Consider the following 23038-nt stretch of genomic DNA (forward strand, 5'->3'; position numbering starts at 1 on the left):
TTATTTGATCAACACTGTATTCTCTGTAGTGCAGGTACACAGTTACATGCAGCCTCTTCATTTTCGCTGGGTATTGAGCACTGTTCAGGGCCACTGATACATAATGTATACCTGCACCACAGAGAATCACTGTATTGATAGAAGACCTTTTTCTGCAGTTACATCGTTTCTCTGCATATTTACGACCATACAGAGATGCTTGGAAATCAATAAGCCCTCGTAAAAGAGAGACACAATCACATACCATGCAACAGTGCAATGACATACAGAACTGCACTGTAACTGAGCCAAGCTACATCAGTGAAAAGAGCCATCTATGTAGTTGCCACATAGTTAAAGATGAGAGGGTCATTACATGTTTTCAAGAATGTGATCAGTAAGTTTTTTATTTTGTATAGTACATCTGAGAGACGGCATCCAAATACTGCAGCTTTTGATGGTGTCACTACCAGCCCTGATACGGTAAAGCTGTGGCTCCATTTCCGCTCTGGTAATAATTTATGGTGCTCCTCATCATGAATTTGTCTCAGCTTCAAGTCCCTTCAACACAAGATTGTCAAAGTTCCCCTTTCCCGACATCTTACTGTAGCTATTTGGCATCCTTCCCAAGCTTTCATTTTAATCAGTTTGAGTCCACAGAATCCATTTAGTGAGAGTGAATGTGGATTTTAAAGAACGACACTGTAGTTTTGTACAAATCTATGAACAAAAAGTCCATCTAATTTATCCACATCATGTTTGAATTTTAACTATTGCAGTTATACAACATGCCCAAAGCCACCATTTACACATTAGGGTGAAAGATTCACAGAGGTTTAGTCTCCCCACAGGTCAGTACAACTGAGTGGAAAGGCCCAGCTGCCCTTCTTTTAGATGTGATATGACCAGATGGCTGAGAATCAGTGTGAGACACACACATTTAACAATTTGGTCCAATAAGTCTCAATCTGATAACATATTTTGCAAAGTGAAAGTCCAAAAATCTTCCGTTTTAATTATGCTGTATGTTACCGTCTTTCACCCACAAAACCAACTGAGGCTTCAGTTATCTGTCTGGACAGAAAACAATTAGAGAGCGAGGGCTGTGGAGACGCAGAATTGTATGTGTGGCATTGAATAAGGTGTGTATGACTCATGCTACCCGTGGGCTGAAGCAGTCAAAACAGCCGCCCCTCTCATCCGATCTCCTCCAGCTCTCCTCTTTCCTGTCTCACTTTCTCACCATTACCTCTCCCTTTCAACCATTCATGTTAACCCCTCCGCTGAGTGAAGCGCCATCACACATGTCTCTGCAGCAGGCTATGGATGGTGCGATGCCATGAAAGGTTAGCGGTAGCCTGCGGCTCTGGCACCCTGGCTCTCAGACACAAAGCCTGGTCTGGAAGTGACAGGCCCAGTTGTCTGAGTCAGGATCTGTGTCCCTGCTGTCAGATCAGGGTGCTTCTGCTAGGAGAGGAAAAGAGGATGGTCAGCTTTGAATGAGGAGGGGAGGTGGGGTTGGCGTGGACAGATAAAAATAGGAGACTGCAGGGTAACAATCAAGTGGAGTTGTGGAAGTTGGATCAAGAGAGTGTAACGATCAGTTTAGTCTGTTGTGACAGACATCTTGAATGACTGGAAAGCCCACGCTGTGCTGCTGAATCACGGATGCACCTTTATGAATCTACCATTCACTGTCACAGTGACGTTCTCCTCCTTGCTGATGTAGTTATTATATTCATACAGAGTGAAAATATCCCTTGGTAAACTTACAAGTTACAACAATGATATGCACTCACACTGATTTCTGCTTCTTCCTTTGAGAAACTATCCAGTGTCTGTGATGTGTCTTGTCAGATATCCCTCTCTGGATTTCAGGCCTCTTCATAGTAACCAGCGGGCCTTGTTGCTCTGAAGTTGGCTCCACTCGGTGCTGATGGAGTGAAAGGGCCTTTGGCACAGCACATTGATTGCCCCTCTGTCAGGAGACTGGGATGCAAATCATTGCTGCTCTATTTGTTCAGGACGATGACCACTTCAATGTGTTTCACTGTAATGCCCTTTGACAATATCTTCTGATTTCGCCTTGTCATTTGTCCAAGACATTTTGAATTGCAAGAATTACAAAACAGCTCTGACCACACACTGACAACTCAGCCTAGATGAGTTTCCTGGGCAGCAAAGTAACAAACTCAGCACATGAAGGAAGAGAAATTAAGCTTTTAATGCACAAAAGAAGTTAAAAACAGCAGTCTGATAATGTGTGATGATTTCTCTGCTTAATATGCTTTTGTAGATTGCCATGTAATTCTTAATTTACAGTTTACGTATCAAAACCAATGTATGAACCTGTGTGTTTATGTCACTTTCTGCATCGATGGGAGGTTTTTCAGCATCACAAGTAGGACGCTGTGTGCGACTGCTCTGTTCTGTTCTGCTCTGGGAATCTAACATCTTTCTGGGACAATCTGCCCTGCCAGAAGATACATCTTGTATTTGTTTAGTTATCAAACGTAGGCGAGTGATAGCATCTCTCTATTTTTGGCTTTTACATGCTGAGACACTAGATTAGGGTGCCTAAAGTCGTCATCTTGTGAGGCGGGCCAAAAAACACACAAATGCATTAAATAGAAGGATTAGTTTGTGTTAAATGAGTTTGTCATCAATAACTGAATATAGTGAGAATGTAGCATTATATATAAGACATGTTGTTAAAGGATGTGAAAATAGTAGGTACCCATATAAACACTGAAACTGTTTGCTTGCTGTAATCATTCCTCCTGCTCTGACCACCAAAGGATCCCTTCCTAACATGCTTCCAGTGATCAGGAACAAAATCCACATAATCAAATACAATCCAAATTTTATCTGAAGCTAATTTGAGGCTTCAGCAGTCTGAGTTAGACAAATCAAATGCATTTCTCCCTAAGTTAGTCTTTTTAGCACGAAATTCCCTCTTTGTGTCACTGTTTCACCACCACAGCTCAAGCAATTTCACTTTGGAAGATACCAGCTTGATTTGAAGCCTCGTGTTAGCTTTAGATAATGTTAAACCACGTTAGAAAGGAATCTTTTAATGACCGGTATGAACAGGAGGAATTAGTCCAGTAAGCAACCTGACTATTGTTTTAGGACAGACTTGAAAATTCGTAAACCTATCCTTTGATAACCTCATTACATCAAACTTCATTTTGGAACAATCTGGAGGGCCAATGCTCTTAAGTTCTAATGTTTGTTTTTTGCCTTTGTAAATTCACATGGCAGTATCCTCAGGTCGTCTTTGGCTCTGCCATGTGCTTCTTTTCTCACATCCAGCCACAAGGCAGCTCCAGTAGTGTGTGTTTTCCTGTGGGTGGTTACCACTAGATGAGCTTGTAAAGGACAGAAATTCAAGGACAGGCAGCCATTTTGGGGCTAGCTGTGGACCGCTTCTATGGCGCAGTGGCAGTAATCTGTGTGGAAAATTATTTTTGAGTCATAAACCCTCCCAAGCGCCGTGACTGATACGAAGCTGGAGGACAAGAGTGAAGAAAAAGGGGGACGGTTGCCAGGAGATAGAAACAGGCAGCAAAACACAAATTATTTGCCATGTCAGTGGAAAATCAGGCACACGTGCATGCTTTGAGGGTCACATATGTGCTCGCCCACAGAGAGAGAGAGTGCAAACAAAACTTTAAGTGCCATGTGAGCTTTTAATTAGCTGAAGCACTTAATGTGACACAAGGGAGGTGAGTCGTGAATGACAGGGAACCATTAACCTGTTGAAAAAACACACACCTGCATGAATTTACCATTAAGAAGGCGCTCTTAGTGGACTGTGACCAGGACGACTTCGGGCTGTGAGTCATATTGTGTTATGAAGAGCATGGACTCAGGAGACGGAACATAATCATGGCATAGACGTACAGCAGTGTAATCTGATCTCGCCCACAAAATATTCTTTTTTCATGTCGTTCTCTGAAACAACATTTCACCCACTCTGTAGTTGTCGTTATTGAATGAGCCGCAGGAGAATGATTTTGAGTGTGTGTGTGTGTTTGTGTGTGTGTGTGTGTGTGTGTGTGTGTGTGTGTGTGTGTGTGTGTGCACCAAATGGATCCAAACTAATTGATGATCTGATGGTCTACCATCCTTTCAGGGACAAAGAGCTTTTGTAGTCTCTCCCTCTCATCCATTCTCTCTTGTTGTGTGTCTATATGTTTGGTGGAGCTCCAGTTCCAGTTCTAATGGAGCCGACTGCCTCCAGCCTGAGCCCCAAACCCACACACTGCATAGAAGCCTTAATTCACCAGCCACAGCTGCACTGACTGATAACACTGTGTGTGTGTGTGTGTGTGTGTGTGTGTGTGTGTGTGTGTGTGTGTGTGTGTGTGTGTGTGAATCGGGGTTACATGTGAAGGCAGGGAGAGATTCTGCTATTGTTTTCTTTATAGGGGCTATAATCAATATTTTTTCTAATAAAAATGTATCAAATGAGGAAGTGAAAATAATGTGGAAGATGTCACTCGTAGTGATGAATCTACAGACAAGTATCACCTGAATCTGCAGCTCCCCTCGAGTTTTCGGAGCTTTATAGTGAGTTTCAGCTCATTGTTTGGTTGTCCGGCCCACAGCTTTACTGTATCGATTGAAATCTTGGACATAAAACATTGTGCACTTCTGTACAACTGGCACATTCTTTTCAGTGGTTTTTACCCCACATTTAAGACCAAGGTCTTTAATCATGGCTTGGACATTGTGATGCTACACTTCATGTCTGTACCGTTTTCTACATGCTGCCTGTAATAAATACATTGACATGGCTATAATTACATACTTTGAGGCTGTACATATTTTAAGAGATATTACGTTTTCATTTGCTCTTCTGCAGTAAAGTTTGCATTCACCCAAACCCACAAAACAACCAAAACCAACAATTAGTCTGTCTTTCAGTACTTTCCGACTTCCCTACCCTGTCTGTGGCATGTGTCCCCAAGCTCATTTATCAAAACTGAAGATGTAAATGTTTAAAAACGGGTCATAAATATATACTTTCACCAGGCTAAATCATTTCCTAAAACAAATGGTAGATTACTGTAGTTGTTGGAATTCAGTCAAAATAAACTACTGTGCCTGTGTTCATTGTAATGGAGGCACATGTCACCAGGTGCTCCAGTGTGACTCACTGATGTGTCCTTAATAGTTTTTGAAAAACAAGAGCAATATATTATATCAGGTTTTCATAGGATTTGTTAGCAGTAAGAAAAATCTAGAATATCACCAGACTTTAATGATGATAAAAAGAGGCAGCAAAAGAAAGAAGGAAAGTGTGGTGTCAACAAAGTTTACACAGAAGTATTTATTCTTATTCACAGAGATGAAGACGACAGTTTTGTTTATATTTTCCACTTCTAGGAGCAGCCCAGTTCTCAGTGCAAGCACCATTGTAGGTGTTGTTAGTGAGTGAGCTGGTTTAGTGCCTTGCTTAGGAGCACTTTGACAGAGACAGGAGACTGCTGCTACATGTAAATACACCTGGTACACAAGCCTTTTCTTTCTGTCACCACACTTCCATCCCTTACAGAAGCGTTATCCACCACAAGTCACATTCAATGTTCCTGACTTCCTAATGAAGTGGCCTTATTCTTTAAGAAGACAGAATTGTCCTGGGATAAATAAGTGCTCAGTCATGGAAAGAGAAGAGAAATCCCTCAGCACTGATATGGTGGAGAGGGTGTGAAAGGCGGCACTAAGGCAGCGCCAGGCCACCCACACCTGTGTATTAAGTGGATGTCTTGGGATCCCTAAGCTGTTGTGTGAATTATAAGTGGCTGTCTGCGCTTACATTAGAGTGGTTAGCATAAAACAAAAAGATTTTTGGAGTTGGATTTGAATTTTTGCTTGCAATCAGGTAAGACATTTATCTGTCTATACTGCATGTTAATTAGTTTCTTCTTATCACAGTCTTGTGTTAATATGCTTAGTGGTTCCATTTTTAGCAGCTGGAGAGTCTGAATGAGACAGAAGATTAAGAAAACAGCTTAGGGACTTCAGTGTGCACGTAAAGACAGTCTGAAACACACACACAAAGCTCTGTCCCCATTTATCACATTTCATAACTACAGGCGGAAAGCGGCATGATTCAAAAGTGGGTTTTTTTTGTCAGTAGACTGTGTGTGGCGTTTTATCAGCCAAACCCCAGGAGATCTTAGAAAAATCATTGCTCGCTCTCGTTCCATACACAGACATCTTACAGTAATACACACAGTCGTGCACACACAGGGTACTTTAGTGCAAATGTAGTTTTATGTCCTGGAAAGCTTTAATAACTCTCATTAACAGGACATATAGACTGTAATGTTTTTCACCAGAATAAAGGAGGCCCTGCTCTTACATGCTGCTTTTACAGGCCAAGACATTGTCATTTCCATTCCGCTAATACAAACTCTCTGCTCATTCCAATACCATTTCACAAAGACAAATTGCAATTATGTTTGCCTCTGTGGCCGTCTTATAGCAGCCTGAGCCGCAATGCGTGCTGCGTTCGCTACCCGCAGGATATTGGACTGACCAATTGCAGTAAAAAGACTGCGTGACGGAGACTGTAGATGTTCAGTGTTGCTGCAGGTTATGCACATCAGTGTTGCTGCAGGTTATGCACATCATGCTAAATCAAATCAGGGAGGCACGAAAAACAGTTTGACAAAGTTACTAACTAACTGACTGACTAACTATATTACCACAGCTCTGCCCTGAGTTTGTAACCCTATCCCTCTTATGTTGCATTTCTCTGTATCTATTCATTTAGTCATAAAAGATATTTATTTTCCAAACAGATTCATTTTTTTCTGAGAAGTTCAACACTCTGCACTTAATAATTTTCTTAGAGTGGGTGTCAGTTTAGCCAAATGGCAGATATTTTTAATCTTCTGTACCATCAAATTCTGCATTCACCACCCTCACACATTCATTTAAACATATCCAGTACATACGGACCATGTGTTCATAAAGAGTGGGTGGAAGTATGTATTATGTGGAGAGCTGCATTTATATACCAGTGAGTTTGTGTGTATGTGTGTGTCCCTTGATTTTATTGGTAACTTAGCTTTTACATACTATGCTCACATGTTCTCAGGAGTAAGTAGCATCCAGCATCCAGATGTGTATCTATTATCCTCCCTGTCTCAAAGGTTACATTTATGCCAGAAAACAAGGGGCGGGTTGAAGTGATTTATACTTTGGTGCAGTGGAACACACACTGTGGGAGGTTCCCGGAGATAAGAAATTAAAGATTTTCTGTTGCATGCAATTGTGCAGAGGGATGCAGAGAGATCCTGAAAACAGAGACACTGCAGCAGCAGCAGCAGCACAGGACTCCAGAGCCGCTGTTGAGGCTCCTGCAGCACTCTCCCCTCATTATCGTAGGGTTGATACATGACCACGGATAACGCTCACCGTTGCACCTGAGCAAACAGAGAGAAAGCCTTGTCACTGGGACAGTAAAACACAGCAACATCCTGCAGCAGTCTGCCAACAGCAGCACAACTGATGGATGTGACACTCTGCTAATTTGATTTGATTTGATTTCCTCTGGATAGTAGGGCCTAGCACATTCTCCAACTGACTCATACTCTGTTTACCACGAGCGTGTGTGTGTGTGTGTGTGTGTGTGTGTGTGTGTGTGTGTGTGTGCCTGCCTGTCCTTCTCTGTGTGTCCGTGCCAGACGGTCTGAGAATAGACTGTCTGGAATTTGACGCTCATTGTTGAAAAGCTCTTGCCAGTTCGGCCAATTAGTGGCTCTGCCTCAGTGTCAGTAGTTTGTGTTTAACAGGACACTTCAGGACAAAATGACCTTTCAGGTTTCCTTTCACGGACTTGAAGGGCTGAAGGTGTTCTACAAAGTTGTTGAACTTTTCCATGAGAACAATATGGCTGCGGGAGACAGAGGACATGGTAAAGAAACGTACTATCTGCACTGAATATCACTAAAAATGATGTCTTTTGTGTGTCTGTGTGTCCATCAGAGGCCAGACGAGGAGGTGGTGGTAGACCAGGGAGGGACCAGCTCAGTACTGAACATCCACTATGAGAAGGAGGAACTAGAAGGTGAGTAGCAGGTGGAAAACGTAGTCAAACCCTTTACTTTAAGTCCCCATGTGTAGGATGCCCTGGATCAGATATGGCTGTTGGGTGGGGCAACATGAACTGCTGTCTGTGTATCAAAAGTTAAGATTTTCACTTATGAAGAACGGTTTCTTTTCACAGTATCATATTATTGTTGCACATTTGCACATTTTTCTCTTTTTATTTTGGTTTGCTTACGCTCCCCACGCCGTTCACATTACACTTCAGATGCTGAAGTGACCTTGCTCTGTGCTATATTAGATAAACTTTACTTACTTACTTATGTCAGTGACACACAGACGAAAAGAGTGTAAACTGGAGGGACAAATGTATTTATTATTATTTTAATCCAGCTCTGCTCTCTATCTGTTCAAACTTTCCGCCATATTGCGCACCTGACCACACCCCATACAGAAGTTCAGAGTTGATTTATTTTCTCACAACATCCTCTGTATGGATTTATCTCTATTTCCTTTTCTTAAAGTACAGCAAGCAGAGATATCTCTATCTTTCCATTTCAGATTTTTAGCTTGTACTATATATATACATAATTTCTTTCCTAACAGTGGCTTGGCAACAACATGTACATATTAAATAGTGCTCCTTGTGCCCACTGTGTTACCTCTGACTTTCACACCTGCAGTTTGCATTTCAGAGCATTTTGGAGAAAATAGTTTTCTACATAATAACACTGCTGGTCCGTTGAAACTCCAAACATGAATCATATTTTATGAGCTCAACAGATGTTTTGCATGTAATGTAACTACATCCATCAGATTGCCTAAAAGAAGGTGCGGTAAATATGTTTCCCGCTGAAATATAGTGGAACAGAAGTATTATTATCTTACACCACAGGTGACCTCACCCAGTCTACAGCAGATCTCCCAAGACCACTTACTGTTTGTCATATATATTTTGTGAGACTAAACAGTATGATGGAGCAAAGTTTCCTGCACGATTAAGTCATTTCTATCGTTCTTTGTGTGTGTGTGTGTGTGTGTGTGTGTGTGTGTGTGTAGATCATTTACAGTGTGAGCTGTTTTGACATGTGGATGTGTTGTCTCCTCGTCTGGTGGAGATGAATAGAGCTGAACATTAATAATGAATCCTCCATCTATCCAGAGGAGGGCTGGGGGAGTCAGGTGTGTGTGTGTGTGTGTGTGTGTGTGTGTGTGTATGTGTGTGTCACTAGGCCCATTATTCTTCTCCTGGAGGGATGATAACATGTTCAGAGAGGGAACACTTAGCTGCAGCTCAGTAGCTTTCTATCCTTGTTGCACCCTAAAATGTCATGCACAAACAAACAAACACACACGTGCACATCAAACTCATAACAATCTGCCAAACCACTTTTGTTAATTTTCTGAAAATTTAAACTGTTAATTTAAATAAAACTCCATTACTGTCAGGGTCACATGCATTCAGTCACTTGTTATCACTGCGTGTTGCATTAAACACTGAATGCACTGATGATAATTACAGATGGCAGCGGCTTTTGTTCCCTGATTCTCCCGGTGGAGCTTTGAGCCAGGACCTAACCCTTAGTTTATTGGCTTTCACTTCTGGTCACTTTAGCCTTTAGCATCCTATGCAACTCTGCTTTCCCTCATGAGCTGTTCCCTCCACTGCTCCGTTCCCTTTTATTCTTCTTTTCTCTTTCAGTAGCTCCATGTGGAATACAGGAAGATGCTAGTTTTATCCTCAGCTAATTAGGATTTTAAATTATAATAATAATATACAGATACAAATTTATAGATTACAGAGAGTGGACAAAATGACACACTACAACCCAATGACAGGAAATTCCTGTGCACTGGGTTTATACATGAGTTCTAAAAGAGGTCTGATAATCAGACAAACAGACTGTCACATGTTATAAAAACTGCCAAATTAACACAAGATAAATACAGCAAACATTTCAGACAACAGACAAAATTTTAAGGTAATAAAATGTGAAGGTAACATCACAAGTTTGTGCCTGTTTATTCTTTTTTTGGGAGTTGCCAAGAGCTTATCTGATAATAAAAAAAAAAAAGGTGCTCAAAACACTCTCAAAGAAAAAGAGAAAAATTTATTCAAAAGTGACAGGCATGACGTTTAAGCCGCAACCTTCATCAGATAACTTGAAATAAAAGACAAAACCATAGATAACTGAAATACAAGTATAGTTCAGGAAGGCCTGGAGCTCATCTGAGGACAACAGACAGCCTTATTCTTTATTTGAATAGTGTTCAAATATAATTTAGTACTATTTATTTTGTCCTGTATTTCTCTAAAGTGCAGTTACTGAACTCTCCAGGATCTTTATTGGCATTTATATCACTATGTTGATGTTTTATGGGTTTTTCAAATCTCTGTTGAACTGTAGTTTTATTCAATAAACACTATAGTTATATTGTGAGGGTGATATTACGGCATATTTATTTTGGAGTAAATGATGACACTATGTATGTGTATTTAAAAAAGCATTACTCTGTAATAAAAGCGAAATCTCTTCTCTCTTTCAGGCCACAGGACTCTGTTTGTGGGGGTTCGGATGCCCAGGCAGAGCCATCGCCACCACAAGCCCCATGGCTCTCGGCACCGCAAGAGAGACAGGAGGGCAGGAAGCATCGCAACACAACAAAGCGAGGAAACTGAGGCGACCGCCTCCAGTCATGGTAACACAAACACAAAACCTCTTCTTTGGCTATTCCTTTGCCGACAGCGTCTTTTACTTTATAAATATAAACTTTTTTATGGCTCATCCAGTCATTTATCTGCCAGAGAGAGAGAAAAGAAGAGACTGTGATCATGGCTCAGTGCAGAACATGCATGCACACTTGCACATCCACCTCCCAGACAGGAGGCAGTGGTTGTTAAACAAAGCCTGTCAATACTGTGGGCACTTCACACACTTGCACACACACACATCCAGCACTCCAGGCTAAAATTGACAAGCCCACTAATTAGCTACCAAAGAACAGGAACTAGTCAGCATGTTGCATGTGTGTGTGGTAGAGTTGTGTGAATGTGTGTGTGTGTGTGTGTGTGTGTGTGTATGGACCCAGTAGTCTTTTAAAAGGCATGTACTGACAAAGTAAGTAGTGTTGTGTGTGTTTGTGTAAGTCTTTTGAGAACCACAGTTCACTTCTCGTTCCTCCCTCACGTCCTCTCACTTCATCAGACACGCCGTCCCAGCGGGTCCAGTTCATTCTGGGCACAGAGGAGGATGCTGAACATGTGGCCCACGAGCTGTTCACTGAGCTGGATGAGATCTGTGTGAAGGATGGCAAGGATGCTGAGTGGAAGGAAACAGCCAGGTCAGGATCTCCTCTGGGAGCTGTTGGCTACAATGCTTGGCAATAAAGCTTCTGACTGCCCGGCAGCTATACAGCTGTACTGTTAGGAGGAGGGACGTGTACAAGCGGTGGTTACATTTAAAGCTTAGTGGATCATATTTTGGTCGGTTTGTTCAAGGCGAAACGCTCCAAAGAGAGGAATGACAAAAAAACACTGCTGTGTTCTCATTCATGCTGGTCAAATGCCAAATCTCAGTTTCACATGCTGATGTCAAACCTTTCCCTCATATTGTGTGGTTGATATTTACGTCAGAAGGATCTTTCGTGGGAGGAAATGATGTAAACCACAATGTTAAGGATGTGAAGCTGATGTGTGTGTGGGATGGGAAAATAAACCTCTAAGACCTCTCATGCAAGAATAGCCAGTCAGAGACAAGGATTGATGCTACATCTGCCATATTGTTCATTTCTTTTTAAATCCTTAAATTCACTCAGTGATGTTATTCTGCAAAAACACAATTTAAAGTTTTTTGTGAAATCCTTAATATCTTCACTAACATTAAACATGTGAGACAACTATCTAATATATTTATAATATTAAAATAGGAATTCATAAATATATACAGTATATGAGAATAATTGCAAACAAAATCAATGTCAGCTTTATTCTGAATTGGATATATTGCTTTAGATAGTACATTATTCATCATGAGCAATGATATTTTGTACAATCACTCCAGCACATGTCTCGAAAGGTGTGTGTTCACCTCTGTCTTGGCACTGCAGTCATCTAGGATCTTAACCCACTTAAGAAACCACTGGAGCTCGCTTGAATTTAAGAGCATTTTTAAGTTGTAAGAAATCTGCTAAATAGCCTTTATTGTTAAAGTTAAAGATACAAGTAATAATACTTCACATTTACTCTTACTTGCAAACGTAAGTCCACAATTCCACTTTAGGTTCCATAAACACTGGCCCTGATTTCTTGCCTGTTTTTACCTCGCAGGTGGCTGAAGTTTGAGGAAGACGTGGAGGACGGAGGGGAGAGGTGGAGCAAGCCCTATGTCGCCACTCTCTCCCTCCATAGCCTGTTCGAGCTCCGCAGCTGCATCATCAATGGCAGCGTGTTGCTTGACATGCACGCTGACTGCATCGAAGAAATTGCAGGTGAGAGTATGTCCAACTACCATGTATTAATACCTGAGTACCAGAGTGTCTGTCTATCCCTGACTTTGTCTGGACAGTTTTTTATAAAGACATTGCAAGAAATCAGTGACTGGTTGCTTCTTCAAATGGATATTCCACCATTTATTTTCCTGTCTTTCTCTTTCCTGCTCTCTAAAGTCAGTTCTTGCCCCTGTCCTTGTGTAAATACTTAATTCATTGATACAAAACAGGCTCCATATCCCAGTTGAAATGCCCGCTGGATGTGTGCTACAAATTGATTTGTCCTCCTAAGAGAGGAGACGCACATACAGTACAGGCCTGAGGGGAGCCTCATCATCGTGCTGGATGCAGAAACACACAAACAGACACACACACAGATTCAAGCTGTCAGGTATAGAAAAGGCTAAATCGACTTTAGATTATTTCCATGTGATGTCAACATAAACGAGCACAAAACTGTCCAGTGCCATTCCAAACAAACAGTTCACCATCAGCTGGAAAGGCCTCGTTTGTGCCATTAAGCTGAACAAACAAATATGGCTGCTCAGTGGTTGAATTTTACTCGAATATTGCAGCTGAACTTCTGTTGAACCTGATTTGCATATAAATCTAAAATTTGACAATTCAAGCTCATTTATATGCAAATATGCAAATAACCATGCACCTGTAATTAGCATGCAAGCACTCGATTGGATAAGCTCTGTCCACGTACGACCATGTGTGAACGAATGACCACAGTTTTAAATTGGTCAGACTTTTAAATGATTTATGTACAAATGCAAACACTCTCACACACACACACACACACACACACACACACACAAAAGATCACATGGTTCAAGGCTCTCCATCAGTCAGACTTCCTCTCGGTCAGATTGTGACAGCTTTACAGCCTGAACAGCCTTGTTGCCTGCAGTCATTCCTCTTCTCCAGCTCTCCACGGCTCTTCTCACTTCCCTCTCTTCTCCATGTGACTCCTGCCAGCAGCACCTGGACTTCAAACCGTAGCCAAGATGGAAGAAGAGATGGAGACAAAAAAAGTTATTTATTTATTTCCTTGTTTATTTTTGGAAGTGTGGCAAACTGAGACCAAGAGGATGCAATAGAAAAGGCTTAAAGTTGCATAAAAGGCATAATCTAAGGTTTTATTATCCATAGTATATGAACAAAACCTCTGTGTTGAAACACAAGAATGAACCTCTGTAGCCTCAAGGAGCTATAGGATAGATTACCAGACTCTAATTCATTAAGACTTTTCCCGTAAATGTCAAAATAATAGGAATAACAATGTATATAAAAAAAATTATGGATGATGTGGTTGAAGGTCATTCTCCCTGCTCTGCACACTACCCAGGTGTCCAAATAATTAATTAGTGTAGTGGAATTCAAGCAGGTAAAGGTAAGGGAAATCAATGATGCAACTTTTATTTTGGGAGCCAGTATGTTCTTATCACACCAAAGTCTGGTTTTAAAAAAAGTCTGGTTCTGACATTTGACTAATAACTCTCAGATTGTATTAGAATGTATCTTACTTAATTAAAAGTAGCAGTAACTGTTAATTAACATTAACAAAGTGTGTGAGCAAATCAATAAAGGAGGCTGTGTACATCACTTCTTTGAACATGACAGATATCATTGAATGTATCTCATTGTCACATGAGTGATGGTCATCAGTCAAGTGGAGGAGGCAGAGCTGTCGCTGTGGTCTCAAATCCATCTCAAGTCTAAGAAGTGTCAGAGGAGGCTGCGTTAGATGTGCCAGTTGTGAGTTTTGATTTAATTTCAGGCTCCTTTGGGCGGTTCTCTTGTCACTGTCCTTATTAACATGGCTGATTATACTTGCGCTGAGCTCGGCACATTAGCGCTGGCCTTGAAGTGTGCTCAGAATGAATGCAGCCACTGCAGAGTGTGTGTGTGTGTGTGTGTGTGTGTGTGTGTGTGTGTGTGTGTGTATGTGCGTATATATGTGTGTGTCAGACAGTTTGATTGACTGTAGAGGAGGGAAGGAAAGAAGGAAGGAGAGGTCCAGTGCTGACTCAGCAAGTCAGTATGAAAAAGAAAGGACTGAGGAGAGGAGATATGCTGATTATTCTTTGCAGTCCGACATGACCAGATATGTTGGACACATATTGACCTACCCCTTTCCAACACACACTTTCTGTTAAGCACTGTGCCTTGAGGAGATTATAACATTATCATTAAAGTGGAATTTTGGACATCAATTAAAGGAAAAGGCTAATCTTTCATAGTTTAAGGAAGGCTCTATAGTTGGAGCATTATGACTCTTTATTAACTTTTTTTTTGTGCACGTTCAAGTTGCATACATGCATACTGTAGTTGTCTAATGCAGTTGAAAAAGCCTAAAGTCCGACTTCAGTAACGCGAGTATGTGCGCACTTTTTGTCCGTGTGTTGCAGACATGGTGCTGGACCACCAGGAGGCGTCCAATGAGCTGGACGACAGTGTGAGGGTGAAGGTGCGCGAGGCTCTGCTGAAGAGACACCACCATCAGAACGAGAAGAAGAAGAACCTGATCCCCATTGTACGCTCCATCGCTGAGGGAACCCGCAAACAGTCAGAGCCCCATCTGACAGGTGGGTTTCAGACTGTACCACCACATGCAAACACGTGTCGCACAGTTACATTCCTGGCCAAACCTCTTCAAAACATTACATTAAAACAGTTGTCACACATCATTTCTTGGTATGAATCAAATGTAGAAATCCAGTGTCATGGATTTTAATTATAATTACTTTTGTACATGCTGTTAAAGTGTTAGAAATATGAGTTGATTTAGAATTTCAGAGACAGCTCTGTTTGATATAACAAGATTACATAAGATTTGAATGGATGGGTGGAGAAAAACTGGAGAATAAAAGTAGACAGGAAGAGACTTAAAGCGACAAGGCTAAACAACAGGCAGACGCATAGAAAAGCACGATCTCTCAACAGTGACGCTAAGCGCTTTCAGGGGCAAACTGCCAAGATTTCTCTGTCCCTAAGCAAATGGGCAATATATTGGCAGCTAAGCATTACTGCCTTCATAGATTGTTTTTTTCACTTTGCACTTGGCAGGCCAATAAATATATATACCAACTCTCTCTGTCTCTCTCTCTCTCAAACACACATTTATGCACATACACACACCCGCTGCCTCACTGTCCAGCAGGGTCAGCCACATCTCCCCAGCCCCCGCCAGCTACAGAGCCAGCTAAGAACGGAGGCGGACAGGACAGCACCCAGGTGGACCTCAGCAAGGTAAACAAGCGGGCTGTGGAACAAATGTGTGTGGGGGTTTTTTCTCTCATAAATGTTTCTCAGCACACACTGTTTATGTCTATGGATCTTAGTATAAAAAAGAGCATCTATAATGAGGGTGATACATCTGTCAACAGCAGTGTAAGATTATTTTTAGTTAAGCTATCAGCTCTATGTAGGTACAGTAGCACTCTGCTAAGATCTGTAATCAATGTTTGGAGTGCTGTCAACATCATCGACCAGGTCACATAGTGCCCCCTAGGAAACAACAGGAGAACTACATTTGTTCAAAGTGCATCACTGCATTACATCCATGGAGGACACAGATAAAAGCTTCCATTTAGCCATTAACTTCCACCTGGGAGTTTGAGTGCATATCTGTACAGTTTAATATCCCTAGCGTTGAAATGCTAGCTAGTTCCTCTGGCGTTAGGCTGCACCTGTGACGGGAGAGCTTTACATACAACGCTTGGATTGAAGACATTTCTGTTTGCACTGTTAGTTCTGAAGTTACAGGATGCAGGGATATATCTGTTAAAAAATAATTACCACTGTAGGCATTAGGTTTCTTTTTTTTTTGTTTATTCTTAATGGATATTAACCTCTACCTTGTCTCCCCAGGTGGACCTGCACTTCATGAAGAAGATCCCAGAGGGTGCAGAGGCTTCCAATGTACTGGTGGGAGAACTGGACTTCCTGGAGAGGCCCATTGTGGCCTTTGTCCGCCTCTCCCCTGCTGTGCTGCTCACCGGACTCACTGAGGTCCCCATACCTACCAGGTAGACGGCCACTGCTCTTTGCAGATACATAAACAATGGTTTAGTTATAAAAATCTAATTATGTAAATTCAATAATCCAGGAATGATTTACATACTCTAAATCGTCTGCTGGCAAATATCAGGTTCCTCTTCATTCTCCTGGGCCCAGATGGAAAGGCTCAGCAATACCACGAAATTGGACGCTCCATGGCAACCATCATGACAGACGAAGTAAGAACTCTCCGTCAATTAAAATCTAGCTTCAGAAGCCTTCACAGAGCAAATGTAACCTCAACATCTGTCTTGTAAAGGCAGGCAGTTAAGTTTCCTCTGTCTTCTCTCTGGACCAGATCTTCCATGATGTAGCCTACAAGGCAAAGGACAGAGGTGACCTGCTGGCTGGGATAGATGAGTTCCTGGACCAGGTGACGGTCCTACCACCAGGAGAGTGGGACCCCTCCATCCGCATCGAGCCCCCAAAGAATGTCCCCTCTCAGGTACGCAGCTACAATGACATATTGATTCACTTTTCAGGTTTAACTTTTAGTCACAACTTTGATTTTGTGCAATAAAAGTAAAAGTGGCTGAATAGGTAAAGTTAAGTGAAGCTATTTTTTTTATGTGTCTGTTCCTCGACTGTCACTCGCTGTCTGCAGGAGAAGAGGAAGATGCCCGGAGTCCCCAATGGTACAGCCTGCCAGGTAGAGGAAGAGCTACATGCTGAGCACCACGGGCCAGAGCTGCAGAGAACTGGAAGGTAAGCTGTCATTTGCAGGTTTATTACACAGGTATGTTGCTTCAGTAATGTGTGCTATAATACACAGTAAAAATAGAAGCCAAATTCAGATTTCAAAAAGCAAGATGTTAAACCCCACAAATATCAGGATATGAAACATGGATGTAGCACATGTTAGGTTTCTAAGGCATGTGTGGAGGCCTGGGGCTGAGTTTAGCACTCCCCCCCCCATGTTTGTCAGTTGCTGGTGCCACAAAATCTAAATTTGGATTTGTGAGGAGATGAGGAGGGACAAGCAAGTGACAACCCGTACGGCCAAGTGTGACAGTCTGAAAGACATGAAAGACATGCACGCACCAAAACATTCTTCACTTTCTCTCTTAAAGAAATAACACCCCCTGAAAATCTTGTTTTTGCTGACTTCCAGCGGTATAACTTCTCATCTTGATGCAGTGATGTAGAAGTGTACTCCAGGATACTGTGACATCATTGATAGGTGTGGTTACAGCTTCAACAGAGCACACTTCTGACCACATCCAACCACACCCATCAGTGGTTTTTAGGCCTGCTCAACATCCACGCCCACCCCTGCAGTGGCTCTACACCACAATGACACACATTAGAAAGAGTGAAATTCACTAATGAGACCCTAGTTGTATTAACAAAGAAAGTAGGGGAGATTTCCTATTGTTTTTTTGTTTATTTTTGTTTTTACAGAGCTGGCCGTCTCTTAAAATGTTGGAGTTGCTTCCTTATTGGAAAACATTACTTGTTGACCAGTTTTTTTGACTTCAGAAATATGCTTATTAGCATTCTTGCAACCACTTGTGTGTGTGCTGACCATGTCATTACAACCAGGTGGCGATTAGCTTAGTTTGGGATAAAAGCAGAGTGTTGTGTAACTCTATGCATATTACTATTCCTTTAACAATGGGAATTCTCCATACTCTGCCAAATCTTCATGCTAGCCAACTTGATGTATGTAATGATGTAATAATGTAATAACCATAATGTGTCAAGTTTACATTACCTACCTCTTCACCAAATTGTTCTCTAAACTTCTGCACCTCTCTTCTTTTGTTGTATGATGCTTGATCAGGTTGTTCGGTGGTCTGATACTGGACGTCAAGAGGAAAGCTCCGTTCTATCTGAGTGACTTTAAGGATGGCATGAGTCTCCAGTGCGTGGCCTCCTTCCTCTTCCTCTACTGTGCCTGCATGTCTCCTGTCATCACCTTTGGAGGCCTGCTGGGGGAGGCGACAGAGGGACGCATTGTAAGAGCACAAACACGCTCAGACACACATTCAAACTGAGGCAAACGCTGTACTTACATACTGCAGTGTGATCAGAACATTACTGAATACCGTACTGCACACAAGACATACTCTGTATTTCCACCATGTGTTGCAGAGTGCCATAGAGTCCTTACTCGGTGCGTCTATGACTGGAGTAGCCTACTCTTTATTTGCTGGTCAGCCTCTCACCATTCTGGGCAGCACAGGTCCTGTGCTGGTTTTTGAGAAAATCCTCTTCAAGTTCTGCAAGTATGTATTACAGCAACCTCTCTGTGACATTTATACCATCACTGCCCAATTATGTATTCCTTGTCCACCCCTTATCTCTTCTCCTCTCCTTTCACATCAGGGACTACGGCCTGTCCTATCTGTCGCTGAGGACTTGCATTGGCCTGTGGACAGCCTTGCTGTGTTTGATTTTGGTTGCTACAGATGCTAGCTCTCTGGTGTGCTACATCACTCGGTTCACAGAGGAGGCCTTTGCCGCCCTCATCTGCCTCATCTTCATCTACGAGGCCTTGGAGAAGCTCTTCCACCTGGGAGAAGTCTACCCCTACAACACACACAGCGATCTAGACAAACTCACACTGGCGTAGTGAGTAACACGCTGCTGGTTTCCTATAGCTTTCACCTGCAATGTTCAGATTTTGCATTGTTCATTGTTTTGTTTTTCTGTGCATTGTTCTTCTCTAAGAATATACAGCTGTTATTCTCTCTCTGTAAGCACCTCCTCGCTATGTGGCTTTGCCCTTGCTGTCTCTTTGTTCCTGCTCTCCTCTAAAAGCCTTCAGATCACATCCTTGCATGCAGTTCCCTTTATGTCTGGCCTAATTTGACTGATAAAAGCATGTGAGCCCATCCTTTTTTTGTCAGCCACTGATTTTTCTTCTGTGTTGGGCTCTCTCTCTCTATCTCTCTGTAGCTGTAGGTGTGCAGAGCCTGATAATCCCAGTAATAAAACCATAGAAATGTGGAGTGAGAGAAACATCACAGCCTCTGCTGTATCCTGGTCCAACCTTACTGTCAAGGTAACGTAACCATGCGGAAACACACACACTTGACACCTAATGTCAGTGTAACTTTCACATGATAGCACACACTCCAACGTGCTTACTTTCGTTAACATTCAACTAACCCCCCCCCACCTTCCCTTGAGCAGCTGACCTCTCTCAAGGACCTTTGCAAACACTGACAAGGACATTCAATCGATTGACCTTTCACTGCTGTGTGTATAACTGAGCACACCAAAGGCTTGTCTTATTTCTTCTGTAGTCTGTGTTTTTTTTTTGTCTTCCTGCTTTGTAGACTCTTCCTGTCCATTAGATCATTTAGATAAAACAGTCTTTAGATCTATTTTCTCTTGAGTCCTCTGAAACACTTGTGTTCTAATGTAACCTCTGTGAATCTCTACAGGAGTGTATCAGTCTGCAGGGCCACTTTGTTGGGACGGCATGTGGCCACCATGGCCCCTACACCCCAGACGTTCTCTTCTGGTCTACCATCTTGTTCTTCTCGACCTTCTTCATGTCTGCCTTCCTCAAACAATTCAAGACTAGTCGTTATTTCCCCACCAAGGTAATCAACCAATATGACTGCTCACTAAGCAAGGGGTCACCAAACATTGGCAAACCTGACATTACTATCAGCTGATCTATGAGTGTTGGTGTCTTCCATGTCCAGGTGCGGTCCATGATCAGTGACTTTGCAGTGTTCCTCACGATTGCCGTTATGGTTCTGCTTGACTATGCCATCGGAGTGCCCTCCCAGAAGTTGAAGGTGCCCAGCAAATTCAAGGTATAGAGGAAATGATAATAATAATAACGTGGAACTTGATGTAAAACTCCACATGGTTATGGTTGAATCATGGCCTCATTCTTTAATGGGACCTTCCAGCCTACCAGAGACGACCGAGGTTGGTTGATCAATCCAATAGGACGCAACCCATGGTGGACAGTCCTGGCTGCATCTATTCCTGCTCTTCTCTGCACCATCCTCATCTTCATGGACCAACAGATAACTGCCGTCATCATCAACCGCAAAGAGCACAAACTGCTGGTAAGAACAGTAATCTGGAAATTCAGATCTGCTATGAACCTGTATCTCTGCACTGTTGCATCCACCTGTCCTTCTCTCTGTTCTGCAGAAGGGCTGTGGGTACCACCTGGACCTCCTGATGGTTGGGGTGATGCTGGCGGTGTGCTCCATCATGGGCTTGCCTTGGTTCGTAGCGGCCACGGTCTTATCTATCTCTCACGTCAACAGCCTGAAGCTGGAGTCCGAGAGCTCGGCTCCGGGAGAGCAGCCTCGCTTCCTGGGCATCAGAGAGCAGAGGTTCACCGGCCTGCTCATCTTCCTGCTCATGGGCTGCTCTGTATTCATGACTGGAGCCCTGCAGGTCAGTCAGACAAGCTATGCAACGCTGCCCCCCTCTGGCTGGGACATTTAATCAGAGGAGTGAGACCATGAAATACTCAAAATGTTACCAAAGCTCATTGATATATGTTGTTTTTCTTTTCCAGTTCATTCCTATGCCAGTGTTGTATGGTGTTTTCCTTTACATGGGCGTCTCGTCATTAAAAGGCATCCAGGTAATGTGCAATCTGACATAAATTATATGTAAACTATGACACAGGAACATTATCCTATGTGGTAAAGGTGATTTGCAGTAAAGCTTTGGCACCACCTAGTTGTGGTGTCTGTGGGAGTCTATTTTTTTTCTACAATCCAAAACTTATACAATAATATATAATTAATATAATTTGCAAGATGCTATCATCACACTGGCAAGTGAACACATTTCCAACTCTTACTATATTAATACTTATTACTTCAGCTGGGAGTAACCCAAATAGAAAACGTTCCAAGTTGTTCTCTTGACCTCTCTATCTCAGCCTCTTATTAATTTAGCTGTCCCTGTTATGCCCTCTTCTGATCTAATTAATTCTGTGAGGCCTGACAGTTAATTGTCAGACCAATCTAACTAAATTTGTGGTTTATAATCACTTTCTTTCTCTTGCCACATTCGCCATCTGTGTCTCTGCTCTACTCTCATTAATTCATTTCTGCTCCTTACCCTCTCTTGTCTCTAACTTCCCCCACCACCTGCGCTCATCTTCATCACTTCTCAGTTCTTTGACCGTCTGAAGTTGTTCGGCATGCCAGCGAAGCACCAGCCAGATTTCATCTACCTGCGCCACGTCCCCTTGAGGAAGGTGCACCTGTTCACCGTCACCCAGCTCACCTGCCTGGTGCTGCTCTGGGTCATCAAGACGTCACCTGCTGCTATCATCTTCCCCATGATGGTGAGGTGACCACTGCCAACATCCACCCTCTCCCTTCATTAGTCTCTGCATGTCTTCCATTTAAATAACAGGCATCTTTTTTTCTCCTGTGCCTGCAGGTGTTGGCGCTGGTTTTCGTCCGCAAGCTGCTGGACTGGTGCTTCTCTAAGCGAGAGCTAAGTTACCTGGATGACTTAATGCCTGAATGGAAGAAAAAAAATCTTGATGATGCCTCCAAAAACATAGAAGAGGTCGTCTAAAAGTCTTTTCATTCACAGATATAAATAAATAAACATGCACGTATTGACTGTATGTGTGGGGGGGGGGTGTCTTTTAGGAATCACAGGTTATGCTTCATGCAAAAAAGGAAGATACCATTCAGATTCCCATGGAGACCAGCAAGCCTGTTCAGACCCCAAAAGCACATGACCCCAGGTGAGTACACACACACACACTCAAATGGACAGAATGGACATCAGATGATCAGAGTGGTAAGATTATAGGAGAAACATTTCTTGTCTATTTATATGTATGCTTGTCTTGTTGGATGTGGTGGTCTGTTTTCAAGTGCACCCTGTGTATACTAACACACTGAGACCTCTCCCTCAACCCTAAATCACTCCCAACACTATCTGCTTTCTGTTCTTACCCTCCTTTTCCTCTCCCTGCTCCTCAGGTGTGACCCCTCTGATATTAATATATCTGATGAAATGTCTAAAACCACCGTGTGGAAATCCCTCAACTCCAATCAAAAGGACACTCGTCCTATGGCTGCTAAGAAGGCAAGGCCATGCCCTCTTTTTCCTCACCCCTGTCATCTGGAAATATTACCGCTCTAACATTGTGGTCACTTTTGTGCTTTGCAATTGTTGCTCCGACTGGAAATTGCAAATTGAGGGCAGCCAAACTGTGCTCTGTGCTGTGTTAACTCTGGTACTTTGTATGTTCTGCTCTGCAGGATTGAAGGGATCGCGTTCATAGACGAGTAAAGGACGTCCACATTCCTGGCAGACTGTGTCACTTGACTGTAGTTCTGGACCACAGGACACTGCAATTCGGCTGCTTCAACTGTCAGCCTCTTCAGTGCTTAGAGGAACAAGTCTCGATGATTTCTACCAGCTCCCCGCCATACATAATACTGTCCACAAACACACAGACAAAGACATACACATGCACTTC

General features: G+C 42.6%; 1 protein-coding gene across 1 annotated transcript; it reads left to right on the forward strand.

Annotated features, from left to right (window-relative positions):
* The first annotated feature begins 1305 nt into the window (after positions 1-1305).
* slc4a8 (solute carrier family 4 member 8) lies at positions 1306-22823 on the forward strand. The gene is made up of 25 exons (XM_070903019.1): positions 1306-1467; positions 7984-8065; positions 10591-10743; positions 11250-11385; positions 12371-12531; positions 14949-15125; positions 15731-15789; positions 16411-16568; positions 16691-16778; positions 16898-17044; positions 17204-17304; positions 18383-18557; positions 18694-18827; positions 18928-19173; positions 19501-19606; positions 19992-20153; positions 20259-20372; positions 20472-20633; positions 20722-20973; positions 21098-21166; positions 21707-21880; positions 21979-22110; positions 22197-22294; positions 22536-22641; positions 22818-22823. Exons 1-25 carry the CDS (start codon positions 1306-1308, stop codon positions 22821-22823), a joined length of 3360 nt encoding a protein of 1119 aa, XP_070759120.1.
* Positions 22824-23038: the final 215 nt, after the last annotated feature.

This window comes from Enoplosus armatus, chromosome 3 (assembly GCF_043641665.1).
Source record: "Enoplosus armatus isolate fEnoArm2 chromosome 3, fEnoArm2.hap1, whole genome shotgun sequence".
In the NCBI taxonomy this organism is placed as follows: Eukaryota; Metazoa; Chordata; class Actinopteri; order Centrarchiformes; family Enoplosidae; genus Enoplosus; species Enoplosus armatus.

Excerpts from the sequence above, each read along its gene's own strand:
- slc4a8 (XM_070903019.1), top strand. The coding sequence starts at position 1,306 with ATGGTGCGATGCCATGAAAGGTTAGCGGTAGCCTGCGGCTCTGGCACC. Across the intron at positions 16,569-16,690 it reads GAGGTCCCCATACCTACCAG|GTTCCTCTTCATTCTCCTGG; the intron begins GTAGACGGCCAC and ends GGCAAATATCAG. Across the intron at positions 17,305-18,382 it reads GAGCTGCAGAGAACTGGAAG|GTTGTTCGGTGGTCTGATAC; the intron begins GTAAGCTGTCAT and ends ATGCTTGATCAG.